Genomic DNA, 14148 nt, shown 5'->3' with positions numbered 1-14148 from the left:
TTTGCCCAATTTGCCACCCCCGGGGGCTGCAGCGCGCCTCCAAACTGCTTAAACAAACCAGCCCCCAAGACCATGTGAATATCCTGGGCCACGGTTTAATTCTTCAGCATCGCAACAGATGCGGGGTGGGAAAAACCCGGGATTTCTGGCACGAGATTTCTGAGCCACAAAGTCATTGTAGTTCAGCTCACTCTTCCGAACGATTATTTCAATCCCAAAATAAGCCGTGTGCTTTCTCACCAGCTTCTCCTACCATGCTGCACAATGTTTCTCGGGTCTTTGGTTTCCATTCCTATTCAGCGGCTTCTCTCAGATCAGTTTTTGTATTATGGCATCCGAAATATGATATTTAGTTAATAACACACAGGTACCGAGTCATACATTGATTTGGAAGGCCCACCACAACAGTGAGCATCCTTGGAAAAAAAAAATGAATGTCCACCTTAATTAGAAAGCCTAGCACAAGATTAGAGCCTGCTGCAATCCCGGTTCTCCTCCGTACCACAGGAGGCCGAGCCACTCTCTGAAGATACCAGCCAGAAATCACACAAGTTAACTCGGAAAGGATGATTCTGAATTCCTAAGTTTTGAGAACCTCGTTGTTTCATTTAATTAGCACCGAAAGGGTGCTTTTCAACTCTTCCAATAGAAACATCAGTCTATACAAAGTTTACCTTTTAGATTTCATTTGCTCTCGCAGTTTGCTGTACATCTCCAGGACTGGAAAGAGAAGGAAAACACACGAACGTTGAGATGGAAGCATAAAGCAAAGAGATCCGAATTCAAATAAACAGCTGTACAAACAAAGAGCAATTGCAGATCCTCACCAGGAAGACACAGCGTTAGCTTATCGACCGTCGCTGAAATATTTCTCTGTTGTAATCGGCACTGCTTCAGCTCTTCCATTGCTATTATCAGCTTTGGGGGAAAAAAAAAAGAAAAAAGTCTCACCAAGAATAGTAAACAGGGAGTAGAGAGGATACAAACTACATGGCACTTGTCATGAACATGCAAAGGGGAGGATGACAACAAAGCCTGCTCTGATAACAGGAGAGCTCCCTGAGCATTGTGCAGCTTCGCTGGAATCGGGAGCGCAGGCGGCTTGGGGTGGTTTAATCAAACAGCAGAAACATTCCCTCAGCTAATTTCAAGCAAGTAAACAGCAAAACCAAAGCCACCAAAATACCAGCCTTGCAGCACGTCCTGTGAATTCCAAAAATGATTTCCCCCTTCCCATTATTTTTTTTTTCATCTCTTCCATGCTTCCCTTTCCAAGTTTCTCTTTTTGAACCCTTCTAAAGGGCAGGATGTGGCGGCTGGCTCCCAGGGGAATTCTTTACATCCCAAACCAACCGTGAGCCTTAAAATAAAGCTCTGTCTCCAACAGAAAAACCTGTGCATCTGGACAGTGGCAAAACAAGGATCTGCCACCAAAACTTCCTTAGTTCTGCTCCTTAAGAGGGGCAGGTCACCGTTCTGTCAGGCTCCACAGGGCCAGACCCAGTTTGTGAAATCCTTTTGAAATCCTCAGCTATTCTACCTCGAGAGATGAATTTTCTGCTCAAGGTAACAGAGAAGCATGTTGATTTGGTTCAGGGGAGAAGCTGCATCACCTCCTCCCCACAGGGCATTTGTATCTTTGATCTGTAATAGAATAATTGGTCTGACGCAGTCCAGCGTGGTATTTTCTCCTTTGTTTTTTAAACGCAGTGCAGCTCCCTGAGCTGGTGCTGCCTGCGTGCCCTCACAGCAAAATGCAGCCTGGCTGTCTGGGAGGGCAGTTCAGGAGGAAAACAAAAGGTGCAAAGAGCAAAAGATTCACATGAAATGCGGGTAGAGAAGGCAATTCAATGGGAGGAAAGGGAAAAGCGGGGAACAGGACCATCCCTGGAAGCTCTCTCAGATCTCTGAGGCACTCAAAAAGCTTCAGACATCGGCGCCTTCGCACAATGCCCAGCCGTCACCCACCTCTCCAGTCCCTCCAGCCCGCCAAAATAATGATGGAAGGACAAAGGAATGAATGTGGTCAGAGGCACATCGCACCCAAGGCACGTTCAATCATTTCCTTTCCCCATGCCTTGATGCCTCTACCCCTGGGGCTCAAAAACCACGCTGGCTTTAACTGCTGCCACGCTGCAGCACGGAGCAGGGCAGAGCCTCCAGCTCGCATCCTGATCCCATCCACGCCACTCAGGGCTGAAGGAGCAAGCCCACAGCTCAATCATTGCTGATCCAAGGGTTTCCCTTCCACTAGCTTTCAATCCACACGCAGTAAAAAGAGAAAAATCACTGCCCAATGCTCCCACAACTTACTCCTCACGATGAGATGAGAGAGACGGGAGAGGATCAATGCCCACCTTGACACCAGCGCCAGGAACGCCAGCAGTAACGCTCAGCACTTACTGATGCCCGGTGTAATTTGCCACCAGCAAGCACGGCCACAGCACGGCCAAGCAAGAAGGACAAGAAGCGGATGCAGCACTTACTTCTTTCCCTTCGTTCTGCAGCTTTCGGTTGGTGTCCGTCACTTGGTTCTGCGGGGTGTTGGGGGAAAAGAGAAAGAGCACATCTGCACGTGAGTCAGGACAATGCTTTTCACATGGAATAACTGCACACAAACACCCTCACGGTGCTTTTTGCATAGTATTCTCCTGCATGGCATGGAACAGCTTATTAACCGATCAGGATCCATAAAAGAATTTTCTTCCTTGTTACTGAAGAAAAGCAGAAGGCAACAGGAGCAAACACTGTTGGCACAGCCACCCCGAAAAGCTGCAGTACCAATGGACCAAGTCTTGTACATGAAGGTTCCCCTCTTAAACACTATTTTATGTAAGTGGTAGGACAGAAACCACCTCCTGGAAAGAAATCTCCCCTACCCAACACCAAATAGGTTATAATTAGCTTTTAGCTCCTTAATATCACAGCAAGGACCAAAAAAAAAGTCTCCAGTGGGGGCTTTACCTATGAAGCTCAAACATTTCCTGTTAGACCTTCACACGCATCTCCCACCAGATGCCTCCTCCTGGCTCCCGTATCTTTATTTATTGGTTTATTTTAAAGGATCACTTATTTTCTTTTTTCAACCATCTTTCTGTGTTACCCTATCAAGCTAGGGCTCAGTTCAAACATCTCCCACTCTGCAAGCCCGCAGGTTCCCTGGACGAACAAGATCCCAGCACTTCAGCCCCTTACGACCTGTGCATCATCTGCCTCGGTGAAAACCCAGAGAACAAAGCTGCATTTCAAACTCATCAGGACAGAAAATAAGCAGCTCACACGTTATTTAGACAACAAGCAGAAAGATGACTTTGGGAATTCTTCCGAATACTCGTTCAAGTTCGGACAGGAGGAGGTTTGTAAACAGAGATAGCATCTTATAGAGACCAGCTGGGATGGCTGAAAAATACACAAACGGTCAAGTAAACATGCCCACCTTCAGGTTTTTAACAAAAACAGCCAATTATAAAGATAAATACCACCAGAGAATAACTGCGCAGAGTTCAGGTGCCTCATGTCAGTGCAAGACTAACATGTCATAAAACTCCTCTCCCCCCCCCCCCCACCTAAAATTCTCTTTTTATAGCCATTAAAGTTGGGAATTTCAATTTCCAGCCTCATCCTTGTAAGATGTCTCGGAGGTTTCTCGTTCTGCTCAGACCTACTGGAGTGTGGAAACTGCTGCCGGACTTTAAGGGGCATCATCAGGGTTTATGAAGCAGTTCAGGTGTGTTTTGGGGAGTTCTGTTCGTTCTACACACAAAAATTGATAAGAGAGGTAAGGCGACTGCAGGAATTGCAATAAGGAGCTCTCAGAGTATATTCAGGAGCACAAGATCCCACTAACCAAATTAAGAGCTCTGTTTCCGTTAAGAGACTCGGTAAATGCTACCAACTTGTCCTGATTTCTCCCCGTGAAAGCGTTCAGACAGCCACCAGCTGGCAGCAGGTACTGCACAGCCCCCGGCTGCCACCACCTCCAGCAGCCGGGAATTTTTAACAAATTTATCACCAGCGAAGTTGTCCATGAAAATTATTCTCCAAATACCCAACAGAACACGGACGGTGCATGGAGTGGCAGCACAGCCAAAGCACAAGAAGTTTCAAGGTGGGTCCAGAAGACAACCACCATCTCTTCTCTTTTTTTCAGCACACCACAAGGCAAACGTTTCAGAGAGGAGGGAAGTTTTGCATTAATAGGAATAAAACTGATTCAGGATCCAATCTGCTCCCTGCCAACTGCTGGAAGATATTGAGGAATAACGATGCTCCAAACCGGTCCAAATTTCAACAGGAGGTCTCACATGGAGAGCTTGGTGCTGCTTCAACGAGCAAAGCCATCCTGCCTCGTGGCCCTCTCCTTTTGTGCTTAACGCCGGCCGTGCTGGTGATGTGCTTACCACGAGGGATGCGGAGGAGTCATCCCACCATCTCCCCGCACACAATTTCACTCCAGCATCTGCATCACATTGCTCCCCCTTCTGCAGTAGCTTCGGCTCTCCTGGCTGCCTGCCCCGCGCAAAAACTGCTCATTTCCTTTATGATGTATTGAGATTTTACGAGCAGGAGCAGAGCATCTCTTCCAAAGATTATTTTCTTTTCTTATATCCTGAAAATCCCACCAGGAAAAAGGAACCCATGTAGGGTAATTCAAAACCGCTCCTAAAACGATGCCAAGGCTGCACTAGTCTTCTGTTAAAATTACACATCAATCCCAGCTAAGGCCAAACGTAAGGATGTTTTCTGCCCTGGCACACAGTTTTTGGGAGGCAGGGGGTTGTGCTTCGGTTTGCTCTCGAGATCTACATCCACACAGCGAGAAGAAATAGGTGATTATTTATAGAGACCCTCTGCAGGCACAATGAAGCTGTTCAGACGAAGAGATTTGATAATCTAAGACAGACGCCCAGCAAGGGGGGGGCTGAGAACAGGTGGGCACATGTGGAGGACGAGACGAGGGGATCACGGAAGGGGCTCAGGGGATGCTCGAGTTGTTAGTTCATTCATCTGCACGTGGAACATGTGGTACTGAGCAGGGTTTTTGTTTGGGGGCTTTCAGACGGCGCTCTGCTATCGTTTAGAGAGTGTCAGAGTGATGAGAGAGGAGAGCAAAGGGCGCTGGCAAGGAATCCCGGGAATGGATGCGAAGGGCAGCGGTCTGACCCCATGCGGCTGCATCCCCGCTTCCAACCCCCGCCTACCCTGGCTTTCCACGTCCTTTTCCTGGATTACTGCGGAGAAATCCTTCCAGTCAGCACCAAACTTCCCAATCTGGAGGGAGCAGCCAAGGACCGGGCTAGTTACCCACCACCACAGCCACGTTATCTTCCTTTATCCAACCCCTGCGGGACCCCACTGCACGGCCGCTGCGTTTTTAGGTCACAGCCACCCCCTGGGTTCACACAGGGAAGGTGAGCTTCCCTTTGCTTTGCACCACCTGCCTCTGTTTTATTAGATCCGCCTCAATCTGAGTGCTGTAAGCAATAAAGATTGCTCCCCATTCATTTTCTTTTTCCCTGACTCTTAACTTCGTAGATTTTACGGCTGAGCACAGCAGTACCGTGAATGCTAGGAGAGAAGATTGGACTTGCAGATGGCTTCTCCAAGAAGAGCCTTTTTTTAATTGCTGTTCAGTAGTGGCAGGTGTGGAGCATTCAGCTCGGGCAGAGGTAATCGGCTGCACAAAACAGGCCAACTGGGCAGCAGCTCTGAGAAAGGGCCCGGCGAGCACAGTGAGTCAAACTGAAAATCAGTCTGAGCTGTGCTGCTACACAGTGAGCATCAGATGAGTGTGCATGGACAGAATTGTACAGCACCCCTGAAATAACCCTTCTACAACAATTCACTGGTGACTGATTGCCTGCTCCAGTTCAAAAACCATGCTGTTGTAATGAAAAATAAAAAATAAAAATTAAAAAAAATAAAAAATAAATAAATAAATAAATAAAAATAAGAAAGAAGCCACCAACTGGAAAGATTTCACAGTAGCAAAGTGAAAGCAGTGAGATGCCCAGAAAGCACAACCCACTAGGAAGGACTGGGGCTACTTATCTTACAGACAAGACCAGAGAAGAACCATCCTGCAGCCTCCACGTTACAGGAGACTGCTGCAGAAACAAGAAGGGATGATCTCTGTTGTGCCTGGTAGGTCAAAATGTTGTAGACCTAAAAAAAAAAAGTTTTTAACCACACAACTTGGGTTTCCTCGAGAAGGAAGGGCAGGACTACTCAGAGGGAGGAGTACCAATAGGTCAGACAAAAATCCATCAGGAACGACACAGCTGAAGCAGAACTTCCTTAAACTGACCCTCCAGAGCTGGCTGAGGTTGGCACCAGCCCTGTGTCTCTGGGATCTGTTCCCTTTCACACCTCCAGTCACGTTTCCCAAGTTGAACCATGCTAATGCATGATTTATCTTTGCTCTTTTAATTTCCACTGGAGCCTTTGTAAGATGGAGGAACTGGACTGGTACATGGCTTGCAAGACCCAGTGGGATGAGAACTGGGACTGAGGAGAGTCAGTATCCAAAAGCTGACTTCCTCATGAGGCTGAAAGTCATTGTGTAGTAGAAGATATGATATATAACATGTAAAAAAGCAAAGCAAAAAGGTTTTCCTTCGAAACCACGTAAGTAGTTAAAAGTAAAGAGGACTGCCTTAGTAAAGTCATAGTTTAAAAAAAAAAAAGAGTAAGGAAATGCAGAAGTTTTGGTTTAATAAAAAATTATCACCCAAAATAAGATAGATGCCTTTTTGAAAATGTGCCTTATGTGTTCCCAACTAACTTCCCTTATTTTTATTTTTATTTTTTTAACTCATATACTGATTCCCAAGCAGTGACCCAGCATCCTTGGAAAGCAACACGAAGCTTCCTAGTGCAGAAATGCACTGCAGAGGAGCTCACCTGCGGAGCTAAAAGCTCAAGCTCCCAATTAATCCAGAGCTAGCCCTTGGTAGGCCAAGAGGAGCATAAAAGAGAGCAGAAAGGCTGACCACAACAGTCCTGATCAGGGTTTAGCCTGCCTTGGGGCCACCTGAAATACAGAACTGCAGTGTAAAGGGAAGAGAGCAGCTGTGGTACACATGAGGGAGGGGATGCAATGCATCCAGCTCACAGCCCACACTCTTAAAACAACAAACGTTGATATTTCTGCAAGTGTGACATTACAGAGGATGCCCCAAGCTCAAAGCACACGGCTGCAGATACATCCTGGAGATGCAACACGGCGGGCGTTTGTTTCCTAGCCGGCTGTACGTATGTTCAAAGAGCAGTGCTATTGAGAAAAAGAGCGAGATCAAATGCAGAATGAATAGCTGGAACAAAACACGCTCTCGCCACTGGACCCATGGATGATTCCCCGGGGAAAGCCTTACAAAGAGGGCTCAATGTTTCTCAAATAAGCTTCTGTGTATATTTTTCCCATGTGCCGTTTTATAGATCACATAGTAATGGAAATCAAGAGAGATCCTGAGGGTAGAGATGGACTTCACAGTGCGCCACCAACAAAGTAGCTGTTTGGAGAATGGGAAACAGCAACGAGCCTTTGCAAACAAACAATGTGGAATTCTTGGCTAGAAACAATGGCTTTAAAAATCTTCTTTCATGGTATTTCCAATGGCCTCATCCTGCAATCAACCGCTGGATGAATTCTCTTGGTGGAAAATGCCGTTGTGATACTCAGGGTGCTTCTGGTGCCAGGGAACACCCCTGGAAAGGTGCTCCTGCCAGCACTTGGGGGATCCAGGCCTTGTGTTAATCCCAAAGCAAGCTTGGAAATGCCAGAGGTAGCTTTAAATGAATAAATAAAAGTGTGACAAGCAATAGCCAGCACAGTGAAGGTGCAGTTTTTGTTTTTTTGTTTTTTTTTTTTCTTTTCTTTTCCAGAAAATTTGATTTTGTGAGTTTTTTTTCTCCTTATTTATGACTTCATCTTCTCTAACGCCCATTGAATAGTCCCCCACACTTCTACATGCCCAAAAAGGTCCTTCTCAATGGGTCAAACTCCACAGGAAGACTTGTGCTGGTCTCCAGAGACAGAATTCTCCTTTTTGGGTACCACCCAACTCAATCCCCTTCACTAAGTGATTGTTCCAGGAAGTTGATTTCGGTTTTTAAATCAAGGTCACACCTTGGTGCTGCAGAAAAGAATGGAAGAGGCAAACACATCATCTTCTCTGCCCCTGTTCTAACTTCTGCAGGAGAAAGAAGGAGGCTCTCCAACCTTTGAGGCTCATCAGGTCCCTGTTAAGCTTTCTCATATGCTCCAAATTGTGTGATATTCATATTTTAAGGCACACCAGCCAAGCCTAAACTGCAAGCCCACTTGACGCCTGCACCTCTAGACATTTTCCACACAACGCTGAGCATGTTCTTTCAAAAACTACGTAAAAACGCACCTTTCTCTGATCTTTTTGCACATCTTTAAGAGCCACAACATTTAGAAAATTCATCCCTACCCATAACTATTTCGCCTTCTCCATTCCTGGCTCTTGCCATTTTATTTTCTAGTTAAGCCAACCATACCTGGAGATGCCACAGAAAAGGAATCAAGCTCTGTATTTGTACAAACAGTGTTTCACCATCTACTGATGACTTATTTTTCATTTCTGTTCCTGCTTACTCTGAATACCTCAGCACACTCTGATGTCCATTTGCTTTTTAAATATCTCACTTGCCAACGCTGGGCAGACATCTCCTGACTAAAGTCAGCTCTGCATCAGGTCTTTTCACAGCTCTTACTCTGATGCAATGCTATCTGTAATGAGAATTTGGTGTCATACAGGGCACTGGAGTAGATGCTGTTATACCAGACGTGCTTCAGCCTGTAGAGCTTATTTTTTGCGTAAGAAATTGGTCTAAGGTGCACCAGGAGAAGCATGTGTTTCCTAATGCAGAACAGACAGAATCACAAGGAAGATTAAAGCTAATGTACCACAGCATTCCAGTTTGCCAAAATAATTGTTGAACTCTAAATGACCAACCAATCGTTACAGGAAGAAACAATGAAGATTGCTGGGGTTTGTTTTTGTTTTTCCCAGACGGAGGAAAGATGCTCTGGACAAAAGGAGACATTCTTTTGGTCAATCACAGAATGGCTGAGGTTGTCGGGGACCTCTAGAGGTCTCCTTGTCCAACCTAGAGCCATGGGATTCAGGTGGCTTTCTCTTACCTTCAGTTTTTGAGCTTCTCCCCTAACTTTCAGCAGCTCCGTGATGGAGTCCACAAAGCCCTGGTAATGGAAGTTGCACATTTTCTCGATCTCCCGATCATGATTTCTGATCCGTGCTTCCAATTTCTCCATGAACCGACCGTGCTCCTCTCCATCATAAACAGACCTAAAAAGAAGATGACACTTTGAGTCAGGGTTCCAATACCCATTAGCATAATTACTTGAAAGAAATATCCAGAATACAACTTCTAAAAACCAAAAGAAAACCTTCTACTTGCCAGGCACCAAAGACAGGTTTGAAAATCCTTCTATTCCAGCCTTCCTCCCCATCCCCAAACTTGTCAAACACCAGCTCGATGTTCCCTCAGAGATCACAACGTGGCCAGACAAGGTCAAAATCCTCTAAGATGAAATTTCTGTGCTCTAGCTTTGAGCTTAGCCACCTCTGACCACTATGTGCTATTGTATGCAGTATTCTCTGGGTGTTCTTCAGGATTCAAGGGGAAAAGCTGCAATGAAGAAATATCAGCTCTACGACTTCCGAAATCCAGCCCCTTTCCTACCTCCAAATTTGAACAGCACAGTTAGCCCTGCTGCTGAAAGCCCAACAAAACTGAAAGCCACCCAAACCGATGGGGATACCCCAACACAAGGTACGTGCACGCTGTGCATGCTGCAGGTACCAGGCAGCCTTTGGGACCACCAAGCAAAACCACTGTTAAATTCAGGGAAAAAGAAATAAAGTCATCCTTCTTGTTTTGTTAAATTCCATCCAACTGGGAAGAGGAGCTTGAACTGCCGTGTCCTAACATTTTTCACTCTGTGCATTACCAATGCTCACTGTCCAGCAAAGATTATTTCCACAAGTTTTGTAACGCCGCCTAGAGTGCAGCTCTCCTGTCCCACAGGGGAAGGGACCATGGCACAAGCCTCACGTTAACGCAGAAAGCAGAGGGACAACATCACACCTGAAACGGGGTGTAGGGTTCTGGGAGTTGTTCAGGAGGTTTTCTGTACTGTATTCTCAGGTTTTGAGCTGTGAAGTTTTATTATTTCGAGGAGCGATGCTAACTGATAGACCCAAATTCTCTCTAGTATGAAAAACAAAGTGCACAGAGAGCTTTATGAAACCCCAGGTTGTACTGCTTCAGAAAGTAAGGGTGAAATAATTACACGCCGGGCTCCACACAGCAATTAGAGATGAAAGGTGGGGAATGACACAGCTGTAGCCAGGTATGAGAAAGAAATAAACAAAAAACATTCACCCTTTGCAGCAGCACAAGTCATACCTCAGCAAGAACCACCACTAGATGAATCCCACCCAACATTTTGCACCTGATGTGACCTTCAGGTGAGATGTGTGCCTGCAGGTCACGTCGGGGTATCCCAACCCTGCAATCCACAACGGTCTCAACATTATACAAAAAAATACTGGGACAGGACTAAAGCTGGAGGAAAAGTATTGAATGACCACTCGTTAACCCTGCCCAGTTGTATAACTGAAGCAATTCCAATTATACAATTTCAGTAATCCATTCTCAGAGAAAAAAAAAAAAAAATGCCAAATCCTCGTAAGCCTGTTTAAAACTCAATGTAAAAAAAAAAAAAGTCACCAGGAGCAGAGGTGACAGCACTGCCTCCTGCAGCACCAACCAGCTTCTACCTTGGAACAGAGGTGAAAAAATCAACTTCCTAAAGTTTTAGCAATGCCTCCACCGTATGATGCTAGCGGGTTTTCTGTGCAGAAAGCAGAGTTTTGCTGGTGACCATGAAAGCTGGAGGCAGAGTGCCATCTAGCGCTGCACAGCCCCTCCACAGCGTGGCTCGGGAAGCTCAGAGGCACCTCTCTCTGCTCTCAGAAGTTAAACTCAGAGAGCACAATTCATATATAAAAACCAAATGCAGCTAGACGAGTGGTGCTTTCATTCAAGCACAAGTTTAACAGTAATTATGGGTGTCATATAAATGTGTTTGCATGAAAAAATACTGCCAGAATTTACAAAGGCATCTCTCTTTGTAAAAAAAAAAAATAAATAAATGACTTAAAGACTTACAAACTCTAGGCGAAATTTCCTTTGCACGTGGCCAGCCTAAGTCACAAAGGTCCCACGACCGAAGCCATTCCCACCCCGAAGCCAAACTCTGGGGTCAAAAAAAAAAAAGCTGGTGACAGGCAGCAATACAAAACCCATCTCGGGGTCAGCCCTAAGCTTATATTTAAACTCTGTAGGCTGCCTTTTGAGGTCTCCTATTCACACACAAACCTCTCTTCAACGTAAAGCCAGCATCCTGCGCTCCCATCCTCTCTTAGAAGATGGGAATAAAGGGTGACAGCCATGCGAGTCCCAGAGAGAAGGGCCATGCCGCCACCGATGTCAGCTCCCAACCTGTAGGATGCCGGGTTTGTGCTCTGTATCGAGCATCATCACACATGCAGGGCACAGGGGCTTGGTGGTGACTACTCTCAAAGGAAACGACGCAGGTCGCAGTGCAAGGACAAATCACTCCACACCACCCCTGAGGTCCCAGACCCTAAAGCCACCATTTCTGGTTCCCCAGCCCCAGTAGAAGTCCACTTCTGAAGCTCCCAGAGCCATGGCAGCACCTTTGGAAGGCCATCCTGCACCAAGGCTTTGCTCCTAATAACATCTTTTCCAATTCAAACACTAATTATAGCCAGATCGGGATCTTCAGTTAATTGTCCTGAAGCGACTATCAAATCTGCAGCCATTAGGTGATCCACAAACAAGTTCCTACAAAAAGAGATCTGCCCTGTGTGTTCGTACCCAGTAACAATCACAAGGGCACACAACACAAAACACAAAGCAAGGACAACAAGAATTAAAAGGGGAATAGGTTCGGGTTATTTGTCCTTTTGGTCACGAATAAACAAGGCCTTGTGACAACGCTACAGAAAACGAACCTTGAGGCTGCTTTTTTTTTTTCTCTGATATAAAAAATTGCTGGTCACATCGCTTCAGTAACGAGCCTCCCCCACAAAAAAAAAAAAGCCTTTTGATTAAAAAAGTCTGAGGACGAGGGGCCTGTCCCACAGGCACTTATCTCAGAGCCGAGCAGGCCGTAACTCTCCGACTGAAGACGACGCTCATTGACAGATCTGTCTGGTTTACATTTTTCAAATACGCTCGCTAAACAAAACCATTAAGAGGACTTTTAAAAGTTCTTGGATTGTATTGTTCAAGTTTCACAATTCCTGCATTCATTAAAAATCCACTCCTTTTTTTTTTTTTTTTTTGCTGTTGTTGTTGCAAAAGGTCAACTGGAAAAATCTTTCCAGGAAAGCTCTCACAGGCAATGCCTCCGCGAGGCCGGGGTGCCCGTCCTGCAGGGCCCATCCCCAAAATGGGGGCAACCCACCCGCCCCACAGCAAAAAGCCCAGCACGCCACAGGCAGGGATCCACCAAAATGTGGGGAAAAGAGCAGAGATTTGGGGAATAATGCCCAAGAGGGGACTGGAAGAGCAATGAGGGACAGGCCTGAAGGCCGCGGGCCCAGCCCGAGCTCTTGGGACGGGGGCCCTGCCTGCCCTTATGTCTTGGGACCCCATGAAGCTCAGCTACAAACCCACTCCCCAAAACACTTTGTAGGCCAGACACCACATACGTGCTGGAGGAACACCCAAGAAGCTTCAAATTATTGAATGTATATAAATTAATGGTACGAAATCTTTAGGATCTTTTAGGGCCTTCCTCCGTCTCCCTCTCAGCTGGTGAAGAAAAGGACTCGAGGCAGTTCAGAAGGAGCAGCCACGAGGCTGATCCTGCAGCTTCATCCCCAACCCGTTGCCTGTAGGACAGGGACTCAAAAAGTAACCTAAATAAATTCAGCTGAAAGTACAGAGGAGGGAAATCTCTGGGGGCAAAATGAAAGAGATCTGGAACAATGCAAGGAGGACATTCTGGGGACAGTGGAACAGAAGTGACTCGCTTTTGTTTTCAATTAATAAATGGAACAAATTCCTGAGTCTGCTGTGGACTTCAATTTCCCCCCCCCCCTTTAAACTTCTGTAGTGGTTTTAGTCCCTCAGAAACATTTTCTTCTCATTAAGCTACATAAAAGCATTAGCAGTTTGTTTAATCTTATTCTAACTTTTATAATAAACAAATTAACTACTGAGCAATGCAGAAAAAGAAGCAAGAGTGGTGCAACAACTCCACAGAAAAGAGGTCAAGGAAAGTTTGCAGGACTAATACCTGCTCCGTACCGCCTGGCAGCACGGCCTGAAGCCTCGTGCAGCACGAGGTCCGTGCACAGCCACGGCACCCACAAAAACTCGGCCAAAATCCCACTCACTCTGCTGCACCCCGAGTATTTCAGCTGAAGATCAAGCGGGGAATCCTCTTCTTGCTTTAATTCTGGTAGTTAAATGGAGATTAAATCCACTGTTTTCCCATATCACCCCCATAGGTTCACATTTATATCATGAATACGGAGGAAGAAGCAATTCCTTTTTCTTTTCTTTTTTCGGTAAAGTATGAAACATTTAATCATAAATACCTTTCATATTGTAGTTTAGGAAGCATTCCCACGTGCATTTTTCCTATCTAGACCCACCATGAATTTTACCCCTTAACCCTATTTTCAGTCTACAACCAAAACCCTTTCAATCGCCGTAAAATTCATCAAGCTATTAGCAATATCTCATTATGACAAGGTCCTGGAGTAAAGAACAAAGCAAATCTGAAAAGCACTGCTATTATCTGGCAGGATAACCGGTTTGATAGCAGGGGGGAGCTGCCCATGTGCACCTTGATTTGGGCAAGGCACAGCCCTAGCAGCTGTAGCCCTCAGAGCGCTGTGCAGAAATTACCATAAACCACACGCGCACCCCACTCAAAAACCATTCTGAAGGCGAAGTTGCTTGTCAATGACTGGGCTCAACCAGAAGGGGCTTTTCAACAGTGCTTCCACATGAATTTCTTCCGAGCCTGGTTTTCTTCAGCGGTTTTATTAGTAA

The 14148-nt window shown here is 45.9% G+C and overlaps 1 protein-coding gene across 11 annotated transcripts in view; it reads right to left on the bottom strand.

Annotated features, from left to right (window-relative positions):
• Positions 1-14148, bottom strand: part of EXOC6B (exocyst complex component 6B) — a 266579-nt gene that overhangs the window by 217974 nt on the left and 34457 nt on the right. For 10 of the 11 annotated variants that reach the window (XM_072037927.1, XM_038177996.2, XM_027455866.3 and 7 more), the window contains 4 exons: positions 9170-9335; positions 2487-2534; positions 828-918; positions 675-720 (listed from right to left, as the gene is read on the bottom strand). In XM_072037927.1, coding sequence (XP_071894028.1) covers positions 675-720; positions 828-918; positions 2487-2534; positions 9170-9301 — 317 coding nt within the window. In that variant the 5' untranslated portion in view covers positions 9302-9335. Of the gene's footprint in view, positions 1-674; positions 721-827; positions 919-2486; positions 2570-9169; positions 9336-14148 lie in introns of all 11 variants that reach the window. The other variant, XM_072037928.1, reaches the window with a different exon arrangement.

Source organism: Anas platyrhynchos, chromosome 4, assembly GCF_047663525.1.
Source record: "Anas platyrhynchos isolate ZD024472 breed Pekin duck chromosome 4, IASCAAS_PekinDuck_T2T, whole genome shotgun sequence".
Classification (NCBI taxonomy): Eukaryota; Metazoa; Chordata; class Aves; order Anseriformes; family Anatidae; genus Anas; species Anas platyrhynchos.
Note: the sequence above shows the minus strand (reverse complement) of the source record. Positions and strands in the feature narration are given on the sequence as shown.